Below are 27,674 nucleotides of genomic sequence, written 5' to 3'. Positions count from 1 at the left end.
GGAAGCATGTGAGGTGTACATGAAACATTTGCATGTGTTGATGCACAGTGATTCTTAATTCTTGAAAACATAGCCAAGTTTATTACATATTTGTACTGCTGAAGTCCTGTGAAAAATGTTCAGCTCTCCATTAAGGTATGTGGGCTTAATTCCTAGTGTGTTAAACACCATGCACATGTACAATGGCACATAGTCTCCAAAACAAAGTTCATAATCTAACAGTCTGGTCCATCGTGAGCTGCAATGAAGTCCTAGAGGAATGAAGAAAAGATAAAAAGTTAGAAAAATAAGATAACAGCTAAGCACTTCGGAATAGACAGTGCAGTGTCTGTACTAAGCCATGGCATCACTGTGGTATGTCATTTGATTGTGCCCAAACAGAGATTTTCCTGTCCTTTTCCTGTACACTCACTTTTTGACCATGTTCTTTTGGGGAAAACTTGCATTCTGAGACTCTTACAGAGCTTCCTGCATATTTCTCCACCAAAGACATATTTTCTATTCCTTGAAGAAATCATAGAGTATCATGACGGCAGGAGCAAATTTATACGTGAACTTTGATAAAAATTTTGGAATGTAATTGCTTTTCTCCTGAAGATGTTCACTGAAAGGTACAGTAGTAATTTATTTTAAAAGCAAAACCATAGAGATCCATGGAAAAGTAGAGGGTTTCTTTTTTTACAATTCTATGTTTAAGATATTGTAATAAGGCTCCTTAACTTCTTCAGAAAAATTAAGAAAGCCCAATTATTTTCTGTAGTGCAAATAATCTTCTGGAGTGCTAACCACTTCAGCTCTCTACTGATCTCAGCAGCCCTTTAGCTAGCAGGGCCTGGTCTTCACCATGGAAACAACTCCCTTGTTTGCTCAGCACAATATTCATCCCCTCTCCTTATCCAGATTCTTAGGTATCTAAGTGCAAAATGGAGTTGAAGAAATTCTATCCCTGAAAAATGGACTCAGAAAATCTCCTTTGGAAGATAAATCCTTTTAAATTAATAATAAAGTTCTTAAAAATCCCCAAAAATCGATGACTGGGTTATGCACACCCCAAGCTAGAGGCCCAGAGGTGAACTCCACTGAGCAGCATCACATCCTAGCACACTGCTCAGTGTCTCAGGTTTAATATTGCAGACTGTGTGTGCAGCTACTGCATGAAATGAAACATGTGCCCCCTCAGTCTACCTTTCACAAAGACTGGACAGACCAGAGACCGCACTGCTCCATCGCTCTACAAAAGAGACATGATACTCTGGTTTGTTACCACATTCTGTTCTGCAGAAAGTGTCTGATTTAGCAATCAATTTCAAATTAAAATAGGTGGATTAAATCAAGTATAAATAAAGTTGCAAAACTGGAAAGAAAATTACAAAGCCATTTCTTAAAATTTTCTCTCAGCCTGGCTGTACCTGTTGCTGGCCCAACAGTCAGGTAAAATTTAATCTTCTTCTAAATGAGCCCTGAAGGGACACAATTACACCAAAATTGTAATAAATTACAGAAAAGAGAGTATTAATTTAATCCTGCGTCGTGATTTTTATTCTTTAATAACTGCTTTCCAAGTTAATGGTTTTACAGACCTTGCAAAACAAAGTTGCTCATTTAGCAACCACAAAACTAGATTTCAAAAACATTTGCAGGATGAAAAGAGGTGGGGGAAGGAAGCTTAAACCTCTTCCTCCAAGCCTGGCTCCATCAGAGTCCTGGCAATCCATCAATTGCACAGCACTACTGGTCTGCAAGTGCAGCCAGAAAGCAAGAAAAGTGTTAATTTACCCTAAAAGCTGATGAAAAAAGAATTATTGGCAAGTTGATGAACATGAAAAACCAGCTGTAAGAATATTTCCACTTGTAAACAGGAAATATTTCCTTTCCCTTCAAATGGAAATTTGACAAAAAGTAATTTTTCCTCTATAAATCTGGTCACATGTCACATGTCAGTCATGGTATTCAGAAATGTTGGAGAACTAAACTCTGAGTCACTCTGAGCCAATACAAAGCTCTGGAAAAGTACCCAGCTAGGATGTTATTATACCAGGGTGAGGAGATTTCTGGGGGGTTTTGGGGGATTTTTGGGGGGGTTTTTGGTTTTTTTTTTTTTTTTTTTTTGGTGAGTTTTTTTGTTTGCGATGGATTTTAAAGGTTTTTTGGGTGGGGGTTGTTTCTTGTCTGTTCAGTTTTTTTAAATGGGGATAATACTACTCCAGTAGGTGATGTCCTTTAGAAAGCAGTAAACCTCTATGCTCCTGGCCCTACCAGACCACTACGAAGATAATTTAGGGTTTAGTGACATAGGCATAAATACCATCGGGCTTCAATTTTTTTACTTTATAAAGTGCAGAGGAACTCTCTTAAGGAAAAGAGAACTGACTAAATTTTCACTAAAAAAGTGAAGTTGCAGAGCATCAGGTCTTTGAGGACTTAATCACAGATTTCCAGGATGAAGAAATACTGAAGCTTTACTCCTTTTATTTTCCTTTAGTATATTGCAGTGGTGGCAGATCACTTACCTAACAGTGTTTTTTCCACCAAGAGGCCATGTTCCAATTCAAGTTTTAAAAAGTTCTTGTTCCTTTTTCATGCCCCATTATTACACTAATCTTCTTTAATGTATTCAGCTACCATATATTTAGGACCTTCATTAAGAGTACCCGTCCATGAAAAGATTTCTATTCAGTGCATAGATCATAGGAAAATGAAGCATCAGAGGTAATTTTTCAGGCAAGCCAAGGTCTTTAATAATACAGCCAAACAATGCTCTATATATACTAGAATAATCTTTCCATTATCTTTGTATGAAGGACACTGACATCTTCTCATTTTTCTCAATGACATGAATACTGACACCAAAAAATTCTGAAAACTCCCCTTCACATATTCTTGCTTTGATGAAGCATGTCCTTTGAAGTTCTGTTCTGTGAGTGCTTTTGGCTTGTGCTCAGTTTGGCATAATTTAACAACGTATTATATTTATGTATGCAAACAATCCCACTCAGAGTCAATGAGCCAACTGAAATGTCCTCTGCACTTGGGATCCAACCCCTGATTTGACAGAATGGAGGTCACTTTCCCTTTCTTGAGAGGTGCATTTGTGCATGTGAGTTCAGAAGAAACACCCAAAACATTTACAATTATTACACATCATTTTCTGAAGATTCTGTACCACAAATAATAACTGTATATTAATAAAATTAATTTTTATTTCCTTGTTTTTACTTCTGGAAATAACTTGTTATGTATCTCTTTTTTTCACAACTAAACATTTAGATGTTCAGGTGATCGGAAAGGAATTTTCCATTTGTGCCCACATCTCCTGTCTTGCACTTGCATCTGGCCCCACTGATTTCAAAAAACCTCTCTAAATCTTAGACGACTTCCCACAATGTCATTTCCATCAGCTTTTGAGGATGGTTTTATAAAATAATGAAAGGTCTCTCTTTTTATTTTCTTTTAATTGAATCTTTTTCTTACATCCTGACATTTTTAGCAGGGAGAACAGAATAGTTTAATTTGGTCTTTACCCTAGAAATTGTTCAAGTTTTGTCTCATTATTGTCATAATTTTAAGCATTCCTCAAGATGTTCATCTTCCAGACAGGTAAAATCTAAATATCAGTCCAAACAGGTAATAGTCAAAAAGATGTATTTTTAAGAATATTTGTATTTTCAATAAAAAATTTAAAAGGAGCTGAAAATTATGTCACATCAATTATCTTTTTCCTTGCAGGTCATTTTTGAAATAAAGAAGAATAGAGCACGATTCAAGTAAAGCAAGCAAATAAATAAAACTATAAATAAATTTCACTTTAAAAGTTTTTTACAATATTGTCTTTAAAAGCAGTAAGAATTGTTCTCAGCTGATCCATTTCCATACCCATCTGCTTCCTCCTAACAGCTTTTGTAGTGCAACAGTAATGAAGCAAAAACATTGATGCTCATAGATGAATTGGATATGGACGATTATTTTTATGCAAAAAGGTATTCAATAACAAAGAAATACATTCACTGTTAGACAGTTTGGCAATTTACTGCATGTATTATCTATATTGCATATACATGTCTATATGTATTACTGTAATTTTCAGAGTCACTGCATCTTTTAGATTTATTTTTAATATGCAGTGTTGTGTACTTTTTTTGGTACAGTATTGTATATTCTGTACAGTTATTTATCAGACACTCTTACTGCAAAGGCTCATCTTGATTATTTTAATTACCATAGGATTAATTTGGCAATAACTGAACTATTTGGTATTTGACCACAGGTCCCAAGGGGCACCTTAGTTCCTTAGGATCCAAACTTGCTCCCTGGCTTAGAGATGCTTAGTTTGCAAAAAGAGATACACAACATAAGTAGTTGTTCCCGACTGAAAATCACTTGAGGTTTCCTAAACTCTGGTGTACTATTACATTGCCAATTTTGAACTAACTAACCACAAAACTTGAGATTTGTGCACTGATGAGAATACTATTTAAAATATTCTCCTATAGTGTGATACACAGATGAAGAGCAAGCCACATCAAGAGGTTGTACAGAAAAAAGAAGGAAAACATTTTTCCAGGAACATGAAAAAAAGCACCAGACACAGAAGATCTGTTTTTTCATAAGAGTTGTGTGATAACAGTTCATTTCTTGTTTGTGTGATCAAAGACAGAAACCCAGAGAGACCAGTGCAGAGCTTTTACCCTCTCATGGAAACTGAAGGAATGACTCAACCATAATGCTTTCTGGGAAAGAAGCCTCTCTGCCCTCAATTTATGTGGATTCTACTGAGGAGTAGATTGCATCCTTGTAGGCGTTTCTTCTGAAAATCCCTGGACAGGAGATTAAAGTTAACCACTCCATTCTCTTTCTATAAGAGAGGGTAACAAGTTTCTTGGGAACTAATATTTTAAATCTCCTATACAAATGAAAACCAAAGTATATAATTTTATGGGTTTTTAAAAATATTATTACTGGGCACATCTACAAAGTTGACACAACCTGGTTTCTTTAACGCCTCCATCAAAAACACTCACATGAAAGATATTTGGAATTCCACACCTGCTGTACAAAAGCAAATGTTTTAAAACAGCTTGAAGGGGATTATTTGCTGTATGTATTTTTGTCATTCTTCAAAGCATGATAGAGCCCAGAACTGTGGTCATGATGCATTTAATAGTAATCTATCAATAATAAATATGGACAGATTATTGAGTTGGTCACAGTATAATTCATACTTAGCTTTTTAAACAAACCCTTCATGCAAGTTAATTATTATCATTCCCATTAAACAATAGTGTAAAGATTTTCATATCCCAGCATGGGGAGCATATGAACAAAAAAAAGTGTTCTACTGAATGCATGTTGCCTACATCAATTTAGACCAGGCACATGTTGGGGATTGTGGCAGGAATATTTCACATTTTCTTCAGAAGAAAGTCAGAGGATGATGCAACTGGAAAGCTGCTGAAGAGGAGATATGGAGAAGACAATTATTTCAAACTTGTGATATGTTTCTTAGTGGTATTTCTTTTTTTTCAGTAGCCATTTCTTATACATAAAAGAATAATCAGAAAGATATGAGCACTGGCTAACACAGTAAGTGTCATCATGGCAGTACCTCTCCCTATAAAATATTTCAAAGCTTGATGTGGACCTTTGCCTGAGGACGCTTTATGCACAAAATACTATGATCTACATTGGAAGGCTTGGTGCTCAAACTAAATATTAACATTTTCTTTGTTTCCCTTTGGGATAAATAGCTCTTACCTCTTAAACACACCAACTCTTTACACAATTTACATAAATGGCAGAAGAGCAGTCTGGATTATAGCCTCTGCAGTAGTTTTGCCACCTGGCTCAGTCCCAGGCAGGCTTAGATATCCCTATTCAGTGTAATTGTGCACTCAGATAAAGTCAAATTTTTTTAGCCTGATTCAAATTCTGGCAGCAAGAAAATTAAGAGTATCGTTCCACATAACGTTGCCACTAATACCTCCATTCTGCAAGACTGAAATGGGATTTAGGCAACTTACAGGCACTGGCTTGTTCCTCTGGACATGGGTAAATGTCTTATGGTGCTGTTGGAAGAACCTCACTTACCACAAACAGCTTCAGCGATGTTTTCAGGGACCAATAACTGCAGTCAGATGCTGTGGCAAGTTGCAGTGTTAAAGATCCCTCCCAAACAACCCAAGCAATGATACAAACCCCAGTCTTTTGCTAACAATTTTAGTAAAGAACTGCCAAGGTACACAGATACTTGAGAATATAGCATGACTTTGTGCTTATATTGACAGACCTACTTACGCAAAGAAGTCATCTTGCAGTGTTCCTCTGAAAGTATATATACAGCTGATATTTGCCAAATGGTCCAGTCACAGGACACCACAATAAGCTTTGTTACCCATTATCAATCATTGATTCCTTATTAACACATGCTGTTTGGTAATTTAAGTAGTCCACATTCACTGTCGGAGCACGCAGTGGCCGTTATTGGAGAGCCAAACATCTCAGAAGATTTCATCATTTTCTCAATGATAATCCATTGGTTTAGCCATCCAGCTAAACATCAGCAGCAGCCTGTTTCTACAAATGAGGTTCCTTAACTGAAATGGATATGTAAGTTTCTGAACAAAACAGTATTGCCACAGACAAAAAAAAAAAAAAGAAAAACGCTAATTTATTTTTTACCCACATTTTTTTCTTTAAGTAATTAATGATTTGTTAAATTTTTTGTTGTCATTGTTGCTGTTGTTATAAAGAAATTAATTCAAAAAGGGGATAAAACAGCTATTTTAAATTACTAAAAATGATCTTTGAAAATGGTGTGGCTTCACAAACAAGCATTGTACATTTCATAATCTGATGCTGTTGAAGTGAATATGATGGCACAAAACCTTTTACTTTTTCCAATAAAAAAGGCTAGAGCAGGAATCAAAATGATGACCTGACTGACCAGAAAGAATTGGAAAAAGAAGAATCAAGATGGGGTCTACTTTGGTGTGAAATTTCATTTGCTAATTTAGACCATTTACAATTTGGTATTTAAGCAATGATGAAACCAGTTCAGCTTTAACTGAGTACCATAACATTAGCATTAATTTACCAATCCTGAAATCAACATTACTTAATGTTCTTTTCTAATTTCAAGTGTTTATTTCAGTTCTTCGGGACTGTAAGATTTCTTACTTTCTCTGTTTTTTCTTTCAATTCAAAGAGGTCAAGTATCTAGAGAAATATGTCTGTGAAAAGGCATCTCTATTTCTGGCAAAACACAAAACCAGAAGCAATAAAGCTTTTTCTTTGTTCACAATCTCAACAGCCGTCAATTTCTGATTACTATTTAAACATCTCTGTAGGTCTATACTTCTTCTGAACAGCCTCTGCTGAGACCAAACTTTTAGGAGCCTTTATAAATAGTGTAGCTGTGCAATTTTATTTCATTTCCAATAAAAATCAAACCACCTTCAGCTGACTCCCTGGACATATGGTATAGACATCAGTTATAAAAATAATATGCCCCAGTACAATGTCTGGAATGGATAGTATGATGCTGGAATGAATGGCTAAGTGGGAATAAATTATTTAGTAGCCAGTATAAAAAAATCAAATGGTTGTGATTCATTCCTGTCATGGGAATGTGAAGAATATTTTCGAACAAAGAGCTCATAGGGGCAACAGCAAATGGAAATTACATGTCACATCTGCATGCTTCTTTCTGATGGTAGCCTTTGAGCCCAGGGACTTTGTCTTTGCATAGCATTAAAGAAAAAAATATATATTTAGCCTCAAGAATAAGCAACCATAATCCCTCTGTATTATCCAATGTAGTAGACTGAAGTACTACATCAAACACCCAGTTAACAGCTTATTTCCCCTACAACTTTCCAGGTTCCAACAAGACTAAAAATACCTTATAATCCCTTGCTTGTCTTACATAAGTTTTGCATAAGGAAAATATAATGTTCTATAATACACAAGTCTTTAGGACTGAGGAAACTGGGAATAACAAAGTAAACTTTCATAACATAGAAACCAAAACAGAATTGGAGCGAGCAGCAGGTGTGATCATCCAGGGTGCCAGTAATGCTAAAGCAAAGGGCAATCAGGAAAGGAACCTTGGAAAATAATGCTCTTGTATTTAAAATTATACATGTGGGATTTTTTTCTAATTAAATAGCAACTTTCCCACTGAAAACACACCTTCTTTGTGCTGTTCAGTTTTTAACAGCTACACATTTAAATTCTCCAAAGTCAAAAATATCTCTGTTTAAATTAAGAAAGTAACCCATTGGTGTAAGATCATTTATCCTAGGTCATGGCTCTACCTCTTGTTTCACTTTGTTTGTTTATTTTTGGTAGTTTTAAGGAATTTTGTTGTTGTTGTTGTTGTTGTTGGTTTGGGTTGTGGTTTTTATTTGTTTTGGGGGGGTTGGTTGGTTGGTTGGTTGGTTGGTTTAGCTTGGTTATGTGATGGTGATGTTTTTTTTGTATTATTAGAGTGCTGTTGAGTTTTTCCTTGATATGGTTTTCTTTTGTTTCAGATTTTTAAAACAATCTAACTTACTCTGTAAAATTCGTAGCAACAATTTGAATAAGAATTCTCTACTTGTCAGTTTTCCCTTGAATCTTTCCCTTTTAAAACACTTCATGTCAGAATTTCAGTGAGGCAGGTCAAATTCGGGGCTCCTTCTGCTGAAAGCTGCCTTGGTATATATATACCTCCAGAGCTTGTTCTATGTATGTCTAAAGAATGATGTCAAAAATGGGGTTAGTGATTGGACTTGTTGATCTCAGAAATCTTTTCCAAATGATTCTAGTCTATGATTCAAGAATAGCAGCACCCAGAGTGGAGGTAACACCATCCTCTCTGGCTACAAGTTCTCCTTCCTTCCATCTCTCCCCACCTTCTCTGTCAAGACAGTGGCTTAGTTCCCAATGCCACCTTTTCCCGACCAACCTCTCCTCCCTTTCTTCATTCTTCTTTCCCAACAGAGCAAAGTCTAAGCTGGGTCCTGCCATAAAGGAGGAAACTAACAGTGTTGGATCAATCCTTGGACAAAACTCTCCAGGTAAACTGGATCATACTGAAGTTTCCCACTAAAATCCCAGAATTAGGACAGTAATATCCAGCAACAGTTTTAGTAAATGGGGAGAGAACTTTTAAACAACTTTGTCTTTACCATAGCTGAAGAACTGCTGTGGTTGTCAAGACAGATTTATTTCCTTGTATATACAATATGGGCTACCTCTCAGGTATCTTTTTTTTTTTTTCTTAAGTTACATGCTTTTCCCATCTAAGCAAAATTGATTGTATAGCTACAAATAAAAAAAAAATCTACAAAAAAAGGACAAACAAATCCCCAAACAGATAAACTACACAAACAAAATTTAAGAAACAAAAAAAGCAACCAAAAAAAGAACAAAGACAAAAACAAAAAACTAACCAACCAATCAAAAAAAAAAAAAACCAAACAAAAAAATCTCTAAACTATGTTTACTTAATATTCTACCATAACATCCACTCAGCCTAATTAATTACTTTAGTTCACTTGCATCAAGTCTTATTTGTATTTGTGTATTGCAGTGTTAAACATTCAGTTAATCCTTCTGATGCAAATGAAATTATGCCAGTGATGGCTGCCTAGTGACACATCTCTCAGCATTTATGCCCACAACACACAGAAAATGTGTTCCTTTATCATAAGGCAAGGTCCCCAGTACAGCTGCTCAGCGATGTGCAGGGTGAACTCCAAATTTAAGAACCCTATTAAAAGCACAGGCTAAGGAGTCAGCCTCTTACACTTCAAGTTCATTAATGGAGAGAAAGGCATCATGTCAAGGAAGTAGAGTTGTGACACTTTTATAGAGGGTAATAGGAAACAAAACCTCATCACAAACTTGTGAACAATTCTTTCTCTCCAAAACAAGCCCAAGTCACCCTTTGAAAACCATGCAGTCATTCTCTTCAGCCATGATGAATCACAGAATCACAGAATATTTGTGGTTGAAAGGGATCTCTGGAGATGATCTCTTCCAAATCACTGCCAAGGGAGAGTCACCTACAGCAGGTAGCACAGGAACATGTCCAGTTGGGTTTTGAATGTCTCAAGAGAGGGAGACTCCGTGACCTCCCTAGGCAGCCTGTTCTAGTGCTCTGCCGCTTTCAGCATAGAGAGGTTCTTCCCTGTGCTGAGGTGGAACTTCTTGTGTTTTAGTTTATGACCATTACTCCTTGTCCAGTATCTGGGCACCACTGAGAAGTCTGGCACCATGCTCTTGGCACTCACCTCTGAGATATTTATATGCATTGATGAGATCCCCTGTCAGTCTTCTCCTCTCTAGACTAAACAGGCCCAGCTCTCTCAGTCTCTCCTCGTTAAGAGAGGTGCTCCAGACCCCTCATCATCTTTGTGCCCCTTCAATGGACCCTCTCCAGGAGCTCCTTGTCTCTCTGGTACTGAGGAGCCCAGAGCTGGACACAGCACTCCAGATGTGGCCTCACCAGGGCCCAGTAGAGGGGGAGGATCAGCTCCCTTGACCTGCTGGCCACGCTCTTCCCAGTGCAGCCCAGGATCCCACTGGGCCTCCTGGCCACAGGGACACACTGCTGGCTCATTGTCACCTTGTGGTCCACCAAGACTCCCAGGTCCTTCTCTGCAGAGCTGCTCTTCAGTGGGGCAGCCCAGCCTGTTCTGCTCCTTGGGGTTATTCCTGCCCAGCTGCAGGACCCTGCACTTGCCCTTGTTGAACCTCGTTAGGTTCTCCCTGTCCAACTCCCCAGCCCAGCCAGGCCCAGCCCAAAGGCAGCAGAGCCTTCAGGTGTATCAGCCACTCCCAGTTTGGATCATCAGTATGAAATCAACCTTGGCTAAAAGTGAAAAAATTCAGAGAAATCTGAGAAACCTGTATGTGCATACATGGACACAAACAACATTGTAAATATATGTATTTTGCCAGTAAAAAATGGTCAAGTGATAAATTTTTTCCAGTTAGCACTTGCAAGAAGTTAGATATTGATGTGATTTAAATCATGTTTAACTAAATATAAAATTCATTTAACCTAGTTCTCACAACTGAAAACCGATCATCGCAAAGCAAAATGCACACTCATGGCATATCCGAAAAATGGGTATGCAAATTTAAGATGTGACGCTCATAGCTGGATAAACCAAATATTACTGCAGGCATACCTTTCAATCATACTGGTTTTTCAAGCACAGCCCACAGTTACCACTAATGGGTAACCTAACAACAGTGCTTGTAGCTGGCAATTTAATACACACTTATCCTGCTGAGACAGATGAGTGAAGAACGTGTTTGTGAGCAGAGAAGGCTCAAGAAATGCCAGACCTCTGAACCAAATATCTCATTAAGAGTCTGGTAGCAAAGCAAAAGTCCACAATCACAGAGATTAGAGCTATAATGCCCTATTCACTCATTCCAGCTAATTCACCTGAAAACTCAATATCCTTGCTAGCACTTTGCACCATTACCTCTCACTACTTTTATTGTTCAGGTTTTCTCTTCACCTTTGAGGTCAGAAGCACAGTGAGAAGAAATCACTTGGAACAGTGGAAACTATTTGTACTTTATCTGTAAAAAGCTATCTGCTTTCCCTTATATATAATCATAATCTCAGTTTATCAGAAAAATGGTAAGGAAGGCACAGGTGATTGACTGAGAGCATTTCATTTTTAAAATGATTACTGTTGTTTACATTTTGAGCTGAACAAAAGAAATATCAAAGTTCTTTTGAGTGATCTCAACTTGTTCCATACTGATGCTTTCCGACCTTTAAACTAGTAATTTGAAAAAAAAGATGAGGTGTATCTCCAGACACTCCTTTCTGTAAGTTGTTCAGATCTGTGTTTTATCTCTATAATTTTATTTTCATTTATAAATAACTTACCCTGCGTGTAAGTGATAGGAAAAAGAAGATGGTCAGTTACATCAGACAAAATGTACCTTCAAAATTAAGGAGCCTAACAAGCTAAAATACCTAACAAATCTGTTATTCAGACAATGCAGATACATTAAAATTATAGAAAACTAAACTGAATGCACAAGCTGTTATGGAGGTGTCACAATATTAATAATTCCCTGGTGGTAAATTTCTCCTTTGATCTGAGCCAATCTTCATAGGAACAAAATTCAATTCTGGGACAAAACAGAAGACAAAATTCTAAGCCTAATTTTGCTTTTCAAAGAGTCTTCTGTAAAGTCAACATAACTCTTGAAATGCTTTAAGAATGCAGATGCTTCACTTCTGAGGGAGAGTTAGAACTGGTACCTGGGGGTACAATGAAGAAACACCACTCCGTGAGCTGAAATAGAAGCTCAGTGAGCTCACAAACAAACAGCTGAATACGTGCTACTCATTGCATCTGAAACAGATTAAATTTTCACATTAACAACCAGAAGTTTTTGTCTATAACAAGAGTTGCTTGTTACCTTTCTCCAAAAGCAATGTTACAAAGGAATGAAAGCTGGTATTCTCCAGGGGGCTCTTTTGTGGAACAGAAGTCAAGTTTTGTTGCACCTATATTCTTCAAGCACAACACGAATTTCAGATGTGTCAATAGTCAGATGTGTGGAAGACGAACCAATCTTTGCAGCAGACAACTTTTCTGACTGTATTTGGAAGTAAAAGCAGAGACAGGGAGAGCAAAAAAGTATTCCTGGATATAGGAACAGAGACAATTTCAGCCCTAAAAGAGGAATTGTCTTTTAGAAGTGAACAGGAATATTAGCTGCAAGCAGCATTTTTTTTCTCTCTATGTACCCAGCATAGTGGCCTCCCTACTAACTCCTGGTGATAGCAAAACTGTGCATGGTAATAGTGAGGCAGGAAAAGTCCTACTCAGTCTAGTTTTGGACAAGTACTGCCTCACAGATATGGTTTCAGTGCCAGAGGAAGCTCCTGGGCTGATCCCAGCCACCCATCCAAAAGCCAAATCTGCCCTCTCTCACTTCTGAGCCAGCTGCTCTGGGAGCTCCCCCTGGCACCAAAGCCATCAGTCTTCACTGCTCCATGGACAGCAACAAGGCACCTGGGAGAAGGGAAGTCAGTCTGGGATATCCGCTATCTCAGCAGGAGCAGGAAACCCTCCACAGCTTGGGAGTGTTCCTTAAGCCATGCTAAAGGACAGAGGAAAATTTAGAAGGGATATTAAAAGCACAGGGACAACAAACCTACAGATGAGTTCTGTCCTACCGCAGCCCCTCCTTCTCCCTCCCTTGTACCAGCAGCACTGTAGGAGCAAAGTCACTTGCATAAAAAACAAAACAAAAAAAAACCCAAAAACCCCAAACAAACAAACAAAACACACCAAAACCAAAAACGAACCAGCAAAACACAGACCAAATCAATGAGCTTTCAGCTGAACCAGGGTGGCAGTATGGAGGCTCTCATAGCATGACAGGACTAGCCTGACAATTTTTCCGTGCTTTCCAGCTTTACAGTCCGTTTCCTAGACAACTGCATTGTGGCCTTCACACTTTCTACCTCCGTGCACAACCCCTTCTTCAACATAAAGAAGCCAAAGTGTTCATAAGGAGGTGTACCATCTGCAGTGCTACTTTCTGCAACACGTACATTTAGTTTGGCAGCCTCACACCTACCCATTCCTTGGCAGCTGCAAACTAAGTGGATTTGACAAAATACAACTAGATCTCAGCAGCACAAATGAATACAGCGGAAAACAGAGGACTCACTACTGGCTTGTACAGTTCTTGTTCCTAACATTCCTCCCATATCATGTTGTGTCTTCAAATAAACTAGATAGTAGAAAAGCATTCAATCTCTGTAATTACTTTTTAATATACCTTTGACTCATAGAACATTGTTTTTAAAATCAAGACAATTTGAGAGAGAGAGAAATGTCTAAATGTTTCTCTATGTATAACTCTTGCACTGGCTCTAGGGGGCATGAAAACAATTTCTTCAGCTTTAGCCTTCAAGGCATTGTTTGGTTATGTGAAGGCATTTTAAAAAATAAAATTTTATGCAGTCAAAAGCATTACAGAGTGAAGTAACCATGAATGAAAGTTACTCCACATCATAAGAGGCTGTGAGACTAATTTTTATTTTAGAAAAAAATGAGAAGAAACCACACTTGTGCATACTTGGTGGCTTCCTTGGAAAGTTTTGGTGCTAAATCCTGACTCCTGCTGACCTAAACTGGTCTGTCACAGAGATAAATGTTCATGACTCAGCTTCCATATTTCAGAACAGCACAAGGTTTTACTCAGTGACTTGTAAGTAGTTTAGGAAATGAACCCAGACACAGAACAAAAAGTTTGGATGATTACTTAAAATTTGACACAATCATACTGTCTGGAAAAACAGGACCCAAATCCCAGTGCAGATTGCTATGACAAAAATTCTTTTTTTCCCTGTCTTTACTCAGATGCAACCTAAAAAATTCTACTTTCTCCTATTCCATGTTACCTAGACCAGTAGGATTTATATAATTTTTATCTCCATTTTAATATCCTCCTTCTCCCTTCAGAAACCCTGTCCTCCAGATAGAATACAGAACTGTATCATAACTTCTTTTGCCTGTATTTATCTTTTACTGATTTATCAGCCCAGCTCAATTTTTGCTCAGTGTGAACATAAAGTTCAACAACAACAAAGAAAATTCTGGTTTCTTCAGACCTTGTATTACCTTTTGAAATTTAGTGATCCCTGAAATCCTTTAGTCAAAAGGAGGCTATTTTAAAACAGCACCATCAGCAGTAACTAAATTAATCTCAGAACATGATTTAAACTGTGCAGTCATTAATGCCATTTCCTAGACACTGCAGATGATGAATAGGACTTTTCTGAGGTTTGATGACCAAAATAGGGCCAAGACCCAATTTATTAAGAGTCTATGCCTCCTGTTCTCAGCTGCATAACATAAAAACATTCAGAATAAAGCAAAGGCACAGAAAACAGTTTAGAAACTTTCAGAACTACCTTCAGTAATTAAATGTAATACTATAAAAATAGGAGTATTCATAATAGGTAATTGAAGAACAGCTATGAACCTCCCACTCAACATATGCACAAGCAGACACTGTAATTATTACAGAAAAGCTGCAAGTGGTAAGAAGACCAAAGTGTTTACAATTTTTTTAAAGGCCTGACCCTTGTGAAAAATCATCCTATGAACAAGTACTAGAGCACCACAAGAGCTGATCTTCCAAATCTCAAAAAACTGTCTTTTTCATAATTTTTTAAGATTTATGTTAGTATAGTGGCTCAAATAAATAATTGCTGGCAAATTCTAGCATCTCAAGTGCAATATTCCATTGATATCTAATTATTTTGCTTTAAAAAGCACATTTTATTTCTGCCTTGTCTTTGTTCATAAGCATATTTAAACTCCAGCATTCACAACAAAACACTGCATCATCTTTGTATCTTCATGAATACTTTGTATTCAGCTTTACTGTCATCATTACAGTCTTCTGTAACGCTTCTGTTACGCTCATATTTTCACCAAAAGCCTACAAAAAAACCCTCCCAGTTACTACACATGAAGATCAACTTTTGTTCGCTAAAAAAGATTAAAACCCCTTTTGAAACTCCTGAAACTCTTCATGCCATTAGATCTGCCATCAGCATAGAGATTACTTTTGTCATTTTTACAGTTGCAACGAAGAGCATTTAAGGCAAAGGAAAGAGAAGAGAAAAATAATGTGAAGCAGCCAAAGTATAGTAAAGTTGCACCAGAAATCTCACTATGCTAAGAGGTACTGGGGATGGGGCAGGGTTTAAGCCTCATGTTTGGCTCAGTAATCAAATACATTTCACCAGTGTGAGGTGAATGCCTTAAGGTTTTCACAGGTTTCAGGGATGCTGGCCCCAGGAAACTTCAGTTTCTGCATGAAAAACCTTAGGTGAGCTCAAAACACATTTGTGCTAATGAAGAGAAACTATCACCTCTGCATCAGATTTATTCCAATTATTTCAAACTGTCCCTTTCTGGGGACCTAAAATGACCAATTCTGATGTATGCACATCTACTCTACAGGCTCACAAGGCTCACCTCACTCTTTGTGCCTCTAATAAGAATTTTGTGACTTCACAGGTAATTGGATATATGGAAAGTATTCACACATTTGAAAAGGCTGGCCAGGTAAGCCATAACCAAAAATCAAGTGAACTAAGACAATTCTTGTTTTAATAATGTTAAGCTTATGATGGAAAAAATACTATGCAAAGTAGAACTCTTTTCTGACATGCCATGTTTTGGCACTAAAGCTGTACAAATACATACATGTAGTCCCAGGATTCTGAGTCATGAGTCTCTAAACATGAAAGTCAACTCACTGTCCTTTGCAACAACCTTTTCTTCTCCCCAGTTGTCATGAACTCCTGAGTGCATTGAGTGACAGGGGAGTAAAACACCTGACATCTTGGTCAAAAGTGCTTTGCGTGATAAACACCATCTCTTTGATCTATGACAGCTGTAGACTTAACAGGTATCCGGCCTTCATCCAGGGTTTATCAAACAATCTATTTTGTTTATCTGCACAAAATAGATTCCTCCTGGGTAGTGCAGAGACTCCTGAATGCCCCCTTGTATTCTGTGGGATGCTACCTTCTACTTTCAGGTTATTGTTTTTAAGCACATTTTTCAAAAGCCCATGCAGGTGGTAAAAAGCTTAGTTCACATTGCCTAGTGTTTTCTCTGACACAAATATTTTCCCCAGAGAAACATATCTCCTATTTCCACCCAAGACAGCCCCTCATATTTACCTCAAATATATCAGAATTACCAGAAGCTTTGTTCTCAATGTAGTTATTGCCTCAATAATGCTCACAGGACTGATATTTGCAAGCAGCCTGAGCAAAGTGCTTAAATTTTCTTTCGAAAAACTCAGAGATGCATTTTCATTGTGTGTAGTAACATCTTCTACCATTACATAAAACAGCTCAGTCTCTTTAACACAGTTTTCATGGTTTGTTTTTACACAGTGTCCAATTAGGCTGTGCAATTCAGTGAGATGGGAAATCCTTTATGACAGGAATTAAAGATTGAAGATGAGATTTGTAAATATACAAAGGATCTTAAAAGTTACTATCAAGAACAACTGTATGTTCTTTGTATATTCTGTCCAAAATTCTGGAATAAACAATGATCCTGCAGTAACTCAGACTCTGGAGGATACCTGGAGCGAGGGCAATGTTAAACTTAGAAATTTAAGTTGCATTTCATAGAATCATAGAATGTTCTGGGTTGGAACAGGCTTTAAAGATCATCTATTTCCAACCCCGTTTCCATGGGCTGGGACATCTCCCACTAGACCAGGTTGCTCAGAGCCCACATCCAGCCTGGCCTTGAACACTGCCAGGGATGGAGTATCCGCAGGTTCTCTGGGCAACCTGTGCCAGTGCCTCACCACCCTCACGGTAAAGAATTTCTTCCTAATATCTAACATAGACCTACCCTTTTGTAGTTGAAAACCATTGTGCCTAGACCAGTCACTGCCTGCCCGTATTATAAGCCTCTTTCCAGCTTTTTTTATAGGCCACCTTAGGTACAGAAAGACTGCTAGCAGTCCCCCCAGAGCTTTTGTTTTTTTCTCTGATTACATGATTCATCCTTCCTCAGGTAATACAATGGTGTTGCAAACATATATGTGCTACAGTATGTATGTATAGCTATATCTCTGCAATCCTTCTCTCATTGCTCACAGCATATACTTGTAATGCATATAACTCCAGTCCAAGAATATATACGGAACTCACACAATTCAGTCTTAGACGAGAAAAAAATTTAAAATTGAGTGTCGTGCTATTTGTCAGAAATTAAAATCCCAAATTATGATACTTCGTGTGAAACACAGAGCTTGCTTTTTGTCCCAAAATATCAATTCCTAAGGTCATTACATCACAACAGAAAGAAAATGAACAACAAAAAACCCAGCTGAAACACTTGAACGGTTGAAGTTATATCAGTTAATATATCTGACCTTCTAAAAAACCCCAAACCAAGTACAAATATTATGCATTATAATTTGCATAATACTTGCCTTTTTCAGATAGTAATTCCAGAAAAAGCAGTTGTTTTGATACTTACAGAGCCAAACTAAACCCCTACCTGTGAAATCTTCATGACACAATTTTTCATCATGTACTTTTCCCATATATGAAAAATTACTAATTTATGACACAACATATTAGATAGAAGAAAGTAAGTATAGGTATCTGATATTGATGATTTTCAGGGGCAGGTGGTGTTTTTTGTTTAATTAGCAGAACTTCAGCTCTGCCAACAGCTTCTATTATACTGCAGAAGAACCACAGCAGCAGTGCAGTGGAACACATGATATGACAGATTAGTGGTACTTGAGGTTAATGGAATTGACCATGTTCAGCTGCAGAGTTGAATAACGAGGCCTGGTAAAGCCTGCTAAGGTAAGCAAATCCATAAGATTTATGCCCTTTCCTCCTTCCTGACCACTAAAGCAATAACCTCTCAGATAAAATTGTTATTTTGTATTTGGAAAGATTCCACCCAAAAAAAGAGCATTTATCAGTTATATAGACAGAAAACCATATTGTGCTGTTAAGGTGTGCATTCATCTGTTATGAAAATTATATTTAATACAGGATTATACCTTCTCCTCCTGTGCACTACCATTAAAAATTAATATTATCCCATTTATACTGCTTTTTTTCTTTTCTTCTTCAGGTTCCTTAGTGGAAAGCTTTGCTCAGGTGAGGCTCTCCTGGCAAAAGAGAGGTTGTTCTCTGCTTGTGCACAGTGTCAGTAGGCAAACATATGATTTCAGCAAGTTGTACAGCATCTAGATAAATCCAGGACAAATGCATTTGTCACCCCTAAATCAAACATTCTCTCTATAATTTACAGTTTACTCCAAATTACAGCAATTCAACCAAAAAAGGAATTTGCCTTAGTACTTCTGAGTTTTTTGGTAGACATAATTAGTGTCACATCATTTAATAGCTCGAATTAACATGCTCCAGTTCATTTTTGCCTGTCAGTTTAATGTGATAATAAGCAAATATCTGATAAGAAGCAACTGAATAATCTGGTATTGCTTACCCTGTAGAAGAGAAGGCTCAAGAAGGACCTTATTCCCCTCTACAACTGCCTGAAAGGAGGGTGTAGTCAGGTGGGGTTCTTCTCCCAGGTAACAAGAGAGAGGCAAGATAAAAGGAGATAATCTCAAGTTACACCAGGGGAAGTTTAGATTAGATATTTGGAAAAATATCTTCACAGAAAAGGTTTTCAAGCATTGCCCAGGGAAGTGGTGGTATCACTGACCCTGGAAGTATTCAAAAAACATGTGGTTGTGGCATGTGGGGACATGGTTTGGTGGTGACACAAAAGCAATATGGTTGGACTTGACGATCTTAGAGGCATTTTCCAACCTTAAGGATTCTATGACTCTATGAAAACAAGAAGCATCATCAAATAAGAGTGTAATAGTCAGACTATTTTTCTTGAGCAGTAATGATCCTTACTATGAAATATGACACACAGAAGAGCACAGCATCCTATTCCCAGGAACAGTTATGAGGTCCAAAAAAATTCTGAAGTCAAATTTAAAGATGAGGAGAGCAGCATTTCTGTCTGCTGTGCCTTAACCACCACCACAGCAAGGATGAACCACATGGTGCATTACATCAAGGCCCTGCAGCTGCCTAGCCTCAATCAGCAGAGGCACATGCCTCTCCTGAGGGCAGCAGCAATGAGTAAAATACTTAAAAAAAAAAAATCTCCACACAGCACCAGCATGAGTCAGTGTTCTAATTCTCTGCCCTGTACATCCAATCCATACTGCTGGTGTTTCTCTGGAAAGGGTATCCCACTCTAGGAACTGAGTCATGGTTGCTTTTCACAAACCTCCCACTCAGCTCAACATCTTCAAGCAGCCACAGTACAGAGCAGGTCTTCTAAATTTCAGTGTGCTTTCTGGGGAAAAAAAAATAAATCCCAAAGAGAATTGGGCAGACCACAGATGAAAGGACTACACTACATACATCTGGACCCTTGTGCCCTAGAAGTGCAGGTCAATTGTGGACAAATTGGACCCCTCAAAGTGCTTTTAACTGGGCTTTAGTTTTGTTGAGACACCACTGAGACATTCAGGCTGCAGATTAAGAAGGCAACAGGTATAGAAATACCTAATTGCCATGCTGTTGACTCAACGTGCCTTGACAAAGGTTTATTAGCTCAAATATAGGCTAATTTGAGAATAATTTATAAATTACAGGCCAATGTAGACAGATAAGTGTGGCTGCTGCATCAGTGCTATGAGGAGCCAGAACTAAAAGCACCTGTCTCAGCCTGTGCAAGCAGATCCAAACATGGTGTTTCTGGTCACCTTTCTTCAATTGAGAATGCTGCATGCAACAGCACAAGGGCATTTGTGGCAAAGCCAGCTCTGGTTCAACAAATGAGTTTTGGCTCAGCTAAAGCTAATTCTTGCAAAGCCTTTTCATATGAGCCAGGTTATGGGAAAGCGGGAAGCAGTGGAGACTGTATCCAACACAGACACGGAGGTAGCAGAACTCCAGAAATCCAGCCCTAGCAGGACAGCATGCTAAGCAGTTCCACAGGAGAAAGAACAAGCTTTGACTTGGAGCCTTAACACCCTGCTAAAGCTTCACGTGGTATAAACGACATCTCTGCACCATTTTTCACTGTGTTCTCTAATAGTAACATTATCCAAGCAGTAAACTGCAATTATTCTGCTATATGGGGCCCCTAAACAACTCAGTGGGGAAAAAAACAAATCCTCCCATCCCTTACACAAGAACACACAGTTTTTTTCTATTCCTGACCTCTGCTTTGTAGTTTCACATCATGAAAGACTGGAGAGGAATGGATGCCCTGGGTTAGGTATAATTTGCCTCTAATACAGTACCTAAAAATCTCTTATAGTAAGAGTGCATGTTAGGTTATTAACATCACAGCCTTTTCACTTTAAATTGTGTATTTAGTGCCTCTGCTGAAATGTATCATATTTATGGGCACTAAAGCTTATATTAGTTACTTTATCCAAATTTACTGCAAAATGAAGTTGAGTTAGAACTTCAATTTAACCTGAAGCTGCACACAAAGTCCCTTGTACTTGCCTGAACTTAAGATTGCTTAGAATTTTATTGCTGTAAGATTTTATTGACTTTGAAGTGCAAACATAACTGTGGGCAAACGGAAATAATATAGATTTTAATATAATTTTTACTGAAAGAAGTGTTAAAGTAATAACTCTGAGCAAATTTAGTATTTGGTAGACTGACAACTCCAGAGATAAGATTACACAAAAAACTCCACTCTCTGGAGGGGAGGCAAATGTACTTCTGAGGTTTGTTTGTTTGTCTTCTCTTAATCATAACATCAAAGTCATATTTTTTACTGGTGATGCCTACAGTAAGGCTTTACATCAACATTTGGGGTGTGCAAAAATGATCAGGAACAAGTGCGTTGTTGCCACTTGGTGACTTACCACTGATCTGCTTCTGTAAAGGTACAAAGCTTCAGTCCTACACACCTTCAGTAGCAGTTCATGCTGTTTTAAGCAAATGTGGTTTTGTTTCTTACTCAAAACAGGAGGACATCTTACACCAACAGCATACCAACTCTGCCATGATTTCTACTGCCACTTTAAAATATGGCTGCAAGCAACAAATATCTTCCTGCTCCAAAATAGGAGAAGTTCTGGTAAACTTGAATGCCCCAGGTGCAAGTCTCAAGGACCTATTTCACCAGGCAAGCTCTGAGAAATAAAATAATCCTGGTGACGAAACACAGGACAGTGCATGCACACTGAATAGAACGTTATTAGCCAGACACTGTTACTTGTGTTTTACCTGTTTTCCATTATTTTGTGTTTATCATTTTCATAATTTAGTATCATTCCCTTCTCAGGTGTGTTCCCATGTCAATTCTCACCACTTTCCTCTTTTTCTTTTCCACTACATTTTTTCTCCTAAACACACTTTTTATATCCTCTTCTTCCCTAAGGCAGTCCATTTCTCTTCAGTTCCTACTGAGGAAATCTTGTACTCACCTGTTTTCTGTTAGCAGGTACTTAAAATTGTTCTACCCCAAAGCTATGAAGAGAAATCCCACAGCAGACAATATAAACTGGTTGTGGTCAAACTCTGCTGAGTCACGGGCAGGAATGTGCGATTCAGACAAAATTAATCTGCATCTGTGAGGACCATGCTATCATCCCAATATCCAGGCCAGGGAGGATTAGCTTAAAAATTCAGTAAATACAAAGGTACACCTCTAATTTTAGAACCATATAATTATAAAATGACTTGAGTTGGAAGTGACATCAAAAATTACTTAGTTCCAACCCCCTTCCATAGACACCTTCCATTAGACCTGGTTACTCAAAGCTCCATCCAGACAGGCCTTGAACACTTCCATGGATGGGGTATCCACCACTCCTCTGAGCAACCTGTTTCACCACCCTCATAGCAAAGAATTTCTTCCTAATATCTAATCTGAAGCCACCCTATTTTAGTATAAACATATTTTCCCTTGTCCTTTGACTACATGCGCACATTTCTCTTCATCTCTCCTACAGGCTTCCTTTAGGTATTGGAAATCTCTGGTTAGGTCATCCTGAAGACTTCTATTTTCCTGGCTGAACAATCCCAATCCTTTCCTCATGGGAGAAGTTCTCTATTCCTCTAATCAACTCTGTGGCCTCCTCTGGATGTGTTCCAACAGATCCATGTGTCCTTCCTGTGCTGTGCCCCCAGAGCTGATGCAGCCCTGCAGGTGGGGTCTCAGCAGAGCAGAGCAGAGGGGCAGAATCCCCTCCCTGCCCTGCTGCCCACCCTGCTCTGGATGCAGCCCAGGACACGTGTGGCTCTCTGGGCTGGCGGTGCCATGGCTGGGCCATGTGCAGCCTCTCAGCCGCCACAGCCCCAAGCCCTTCTGGGCAGGGCTGCTCTGGGTCTGTCCAACCCCAGCCTGTGTCAACACCGGGGTTTGCCCTGACCCAGGTGCAGCACCAGCACTTCCTCTCGAGGTTCTCATGAGCCACTTCTCCAGTTTGTCCAGGTCCCTCTGGATGACATCCCATCCTTCAGGTGTGTCAGCAGCACCACTTGGAGTCATCTGCAAATCTGCTGAGGGTGCACTTGACTCCTCTATGCCATTTAAGAAGATATTAAATAACACTTGTCCCAGTACAAACCTCTGATGGTCACCATTTTTCACTGATGTCCATTGGGACTGAGCAGCTGACCACTACCCACTGGATCCAACTCATTCCTTATCCACCAAACACCCCTCCTATTAAATTCTTCTCTCCCGCTTAGAAGGACATTGTGAGGGACTGCGTCAAAAGCTTTACAGAAGTCCAGATTAATTACATCCACAGCCCTCCCCTTTTCCACTGATGTGGAAAAGTCACTCCATCATAGAAGGGCATTGGGTTGGTCAGGGAGGATTTGCCCTCGGTGAAGCTAAGCTGGATGTCCTGAATCACCTCTCTGTCCTCCATGTACCTTAGCACAGCTTCCAGGATAATCTGTTCCATCATCTTCCCAGGCACAAAAGTGAGGCTGACAGGTTGGCAGGTCCCAGAGTCTTTCTTTCTACCCTCTCCTAAGACCATGTTTTCCTTTTTCTAGTCATGTGGGACTTCACCTGACTGCCATCACTATCTTCCTCAAGTGCCAGTTGAATCAAACACAGAATATTTCTGGAAGCCTGAGAAAACCTTTCAATTTCTACCTACCGGTTCAGTCTTCCACGATTTAGTGCCAACAGAATTCTCTGATGCCATTGAGTTTTATTTAGTTGCAGCCTATGACTAATTTGCATGTTCTATATGCCTGTAAAGGTAATGCAGTATATTAACAATGACCTAAGAAATACACATTGAAGATAACTCTGTTTAAGGAAAAAAAAAAGCGCTTTTGAATCTGGTAAATAGAATAGGAAAATGCCTAACATGGTGGTCAATTAGGAGCAGCATCCCGGAATCCTTCACAATAAAAAGAGGTTAAAAATAAAGTATAGAAATAGAACAGCCTCTGATATGGTCTGCTAGGTATAAGATTTTTGTACTACTCTAATGTTATTTCAAAATAGTGAAGAAGTGACTTATCACACAAAAACGAATAAGTTTCTAAAGCCGGTTTCTGTCATTATTTTTCTGTTTACAAACTGATTTTGTATAAAGTGCAAATAAAAATAATTCCACTCATTGCCTATGGGAATAAGACATTAAAGACTTCATTATATCTTTGATGCTTAACTCCCACTTATATGCTCATATATTAAAACAAGAACCTTAAACTCCAGAAATCATGTTGTCATGAAAAACAGCAAACATTCCCAACTCAAATTAAGGTAAATATCTTCCTTGTTGTTTTACAAATGGGCCAAGCCAACATTGCTGGTTTTTGTTGAGATGCAATATGCTCATGGCTGGGCATATGTGATCTCTCCCAATTAATTCAGGGTTCATCTGTCTCCAGTTGTGCAAGTTCATCTTAAAAATGGGACAAAATTATTCTGTTCTTCATTTTTCAATCTCAGGACAGATTTCGTGAGCAAATTCAACCTTAGACATCACAAGATTGGATCATTCTTTCCACAACTAACTTGCCAGCTGTAGGTGTCAAGGCAGAAATTCTGCCTTTCCCCAAATTAGTCTTCCCTTTACAAGAAATCAAAATCAAACATCTCTTCTGAAGAGGTCCTCACCTCCTCTGGGTTTTGCTCCTGACATATCCTCATTGTAAAGGTTCAGATATTTCTCCTTCCTCATGGCCGAGTACCTGTAAGACCCTTCCAGTCTGTAGAAATTCATATCCTCTTCTTATTATGGGTCCATCTAGTCTCTAACCCAAATACTGGCCAGTACTCTGCTTTATGAACAATCCTGTTTCTTCTCTACGTCCAGTTGGGATCCACTGAGTTTCACCATTTTATCTTCCTTGAGAGAATTTGCCCCTTAAACACACTCCACAGATAGAGACTGTCAAATTTTGAAGGATCTTAGCAGTATGTATAGATACCCAACAAGAGAGATGAAGAAAAGGGAGCTGAATTCCTCTTAGGCATGCTCACTCACAGCCCAAGAGGCAGTGGACAAAAACTGAAACATGAAATTTTGTTTGAGCACAAGATGTGAGCGTGGTCAAAGAGGCTGCCCAGCAGGCTGTGGAGCCCTCATCATTGTGGAGGTACTCAAGAACCAACTGGACATGAGTCTAGGCAATCTGCTGCAGCTGATTGTCTTTACCAGGAGGGTAAACTACGTGACCTCAAGAGAATATTCCAACCTATACAATTCTGTGAAATCTCATTTCCAGCTGTGTGAACTTGTTCGAATGCTCTTCCTCAACAATGGGACCCTCTAGATTTCCATTTCTAGATTTCCATTTCACAAGCCCCAAGCAAAACATGACACACAAGGGCTGATTGAACCATCTGCCACAAGGCAGATCAGCATTTTCCAGCTCTAGAGCTTCATCCATCTTTGTGTTGCTACTCGTGTTGGTTCTACATAGCCTGATTTTGGTACTGGGTTGGGGGGGTGGCAGAGAGTTGGCTTCTCTGAGAAACTGCCAGAAGCTTCCACCATGTCCAGCAGAGTCAATCCCAGATGGCTCTGAGGATGGACATGCTGCTGGCCAAGGCTGGGCCAGTTAGAGATGATGGCAACACCTCTATGATAACATATTTAAGAAAACAAAACAAAAGTAGTGATTCGGTTTTAATTCCAGTCAGTCAAGAGGAGGAGTTGAGAATATGTGATGGAAACTTGAAGACACCAAGGCCAGTGGAGGAGGAGGGGCAGGAGGTGCTCCAGGCGCTGGAGCCAAGATTCCCCTGCGGGCTGTGGTGAGACCATGGTGAAGCAGCTGTGCCCCTGCAGCCGAAGGGGATCCATGGAAGAGGCAGCGATTCATCTGCAGCCCATGCAGGAGGTGCCCACACCAGAGCAGGTGGTTGCCTGGAAGAGGCTGTGGTCCAGTGGGAGACTCTATGGAGAGAGAGGGCCCTGCTCCCAGGCTGGAGCAGCCTGTCCTTGGAGGACTGCACCCTGTGGAAGTGACCCTTGCCACAGCAGTTTTGGGAGGACTGTCTGCCCATAGGAGGGACTCAGGCTGCAGCAGTTTTGACAGAACTGCTGGTCACGAGATTAGAAGGTGCTGCTTGTGAGGTTGGAAGGAAGCACACTGGAGAAATTCACAGAGAACTGTGTCCTGTGGGAGGGACCCCACGGTGCAGCAGGGGAAGGACTCCTCTTCCTGAGCAGCGGAAGAAAACTTCAGGTGAGGGACTGACCAAACTCTCATGCCCGGTCTCTCTGCACTGCTGGTGGGAAGGAGGGAGGGTCTGGGGGAAGAAAAAGTGTTTTTAAGGGCTTATTTTATTTCTCATTATCCTCCGATTTTGTTAGTAATAAACTCACTTTGTATCTCTAACTTGAGCCTGTTTTGCCCTTGGAGTGTTTTCTCCAGTCCTTAACTCATGAAGCCTTTGTTAAATTTTTCACTCCTCTGCCCTGCTGTGGCAGTCTGGCCAGTGACAAGCTGCAACACTACTGCACCCTGCTCAGTAACATTCTTGCCATTTCTATTTCACTGGCAGTTTTTTTCATCAGTGCTCCTAAACCATCCATAAAGTTTGATAAAACTCAGTCCTGATACAGAAACTTTGTGGAATCTCTCTTCAGCCAGGCTGAAAATGGCTTGTTCACTCTCTTCATTACTGCCTGTTACTTGGAAGTTAGCATTTCACGTCTGACTGCACCACCAGCCAGCCTCCCCAGGAGCCTCTGTGCTGCAGCCTTCCGAAAGACCAACTCCTCTCATTCAGCCATGTGTTTGACACTGTGCTTGCAGCATCTCAAGAAAGAGGCTGAGATAAATTTGTTGATTTCTTCACAAGTACTTCAGGAGGTGGAGGATGAAAAGGAACTTCTGTGGAGCAGAACAATTCTGTTTGCAGGGCTCTCGGATCGATTCTCAGGAGAGAGACAATAATGCATCAAAATGTTTCAACAAATGAGTACAGCTAGCAGCAAAAAACCTAGATGAGGACTCTTGGGATCTGGGGTCTACCCACACATGAGGCATTACAGTATCATTAAATAAAATGATTAAATAGCTTTAAAAGCCAGATAGGGCGAATATAGGACTAACCACTTCCTTCACCCACAGCTGTTGGACAAACCAATCTGCATCTCTTATTCCTTACCAGAGTGCTTAACAGGCAGCATACAAGGATTTCATTTATGTATTTAAGAACTGAAAAACACAAGTGCTTGTGAAACAGCAGGCACTTGTTACAGATGTAGTAAACCAAAAAGCTACACCTGGTAGTGTAAAGTGTGGGGAAATACAGGGCAGAGTATTTCAACAGCTGAAATAGGTGAAAAGCTGTTTGCGCATGTAGTTTATGTCTGTAAGCTTCCTTGCATACCTGCACAATGTTTAAAGTTGGGTTGGTGAAGCATCAGGGTGAAGGTATAGTTAAGTCTCTATTCCCTTGAAGGCTCAGTTAGTTAGTCAGCAGTCACTCCCACAACTCAGATGTATAAGAATTATGAGTTTTTCTCAGTATCCTATAAAAAATCTGTAAGATATCTTTTTCATTTTAGTTTTAAAAAATCAAATTGTAACAATTAATAAATAGATCATTTGCCATTAAAATAAAGACTACTTGGTTTAAAAT

At 39.2% G+C, this 27,674-nt stretch overlaps 1 protein-coding gene across 2 annotated transcripts in view; it reads right to left on the bottom strand.

Annotated features, from left to right (window-relative positions):
- Positions 1-2,135: 2,135 nt before the first annotated feature.
- Positions 2,136-27,674, bottom strand: part of IPO11 (importin 11) — a 114,555-nt gene continuing 89,016 nt past the window's right edge. The window contains exon 32 of one of the 2 annotated variants that reach the window (XM_063180718.1): positions 2,136-12,618. In XM_063180718.1, the coding sequence (XP_063036788.1) occupies positions 12,511-12,618 (108 nt within the window). In that variant the 3' untranslated portion in view covers positions 2,136-12,510. Of the gene's footprint in view, positions 12,619-24,222; positions 26,334-27,674 lie in introns of those variants that run through there. The other variant, XM_063180717.1, reaches the window with a different exon arrangement.

The sequence above is a fragment of the Melospiza melodia genome, chromosome Z (assembly GCF_035770615.1).
Source record: "Melospiza melodia melodia isolate bMelMel2 chromosome Z, bMelMel2.pri, whole genome shotgun sequence".
In the NCBI taxonomy this organism is placed as follows: Eukaryota; Metazoa; Chordata; class Aves; order Passeriformes; family Passerellidae; genus Melospiza; species Melospiza melodia.
Note: the sequence above shows the minus strand (reverse complement) of the source record. Positions and strands in the feature narration are given on the sequence as shown.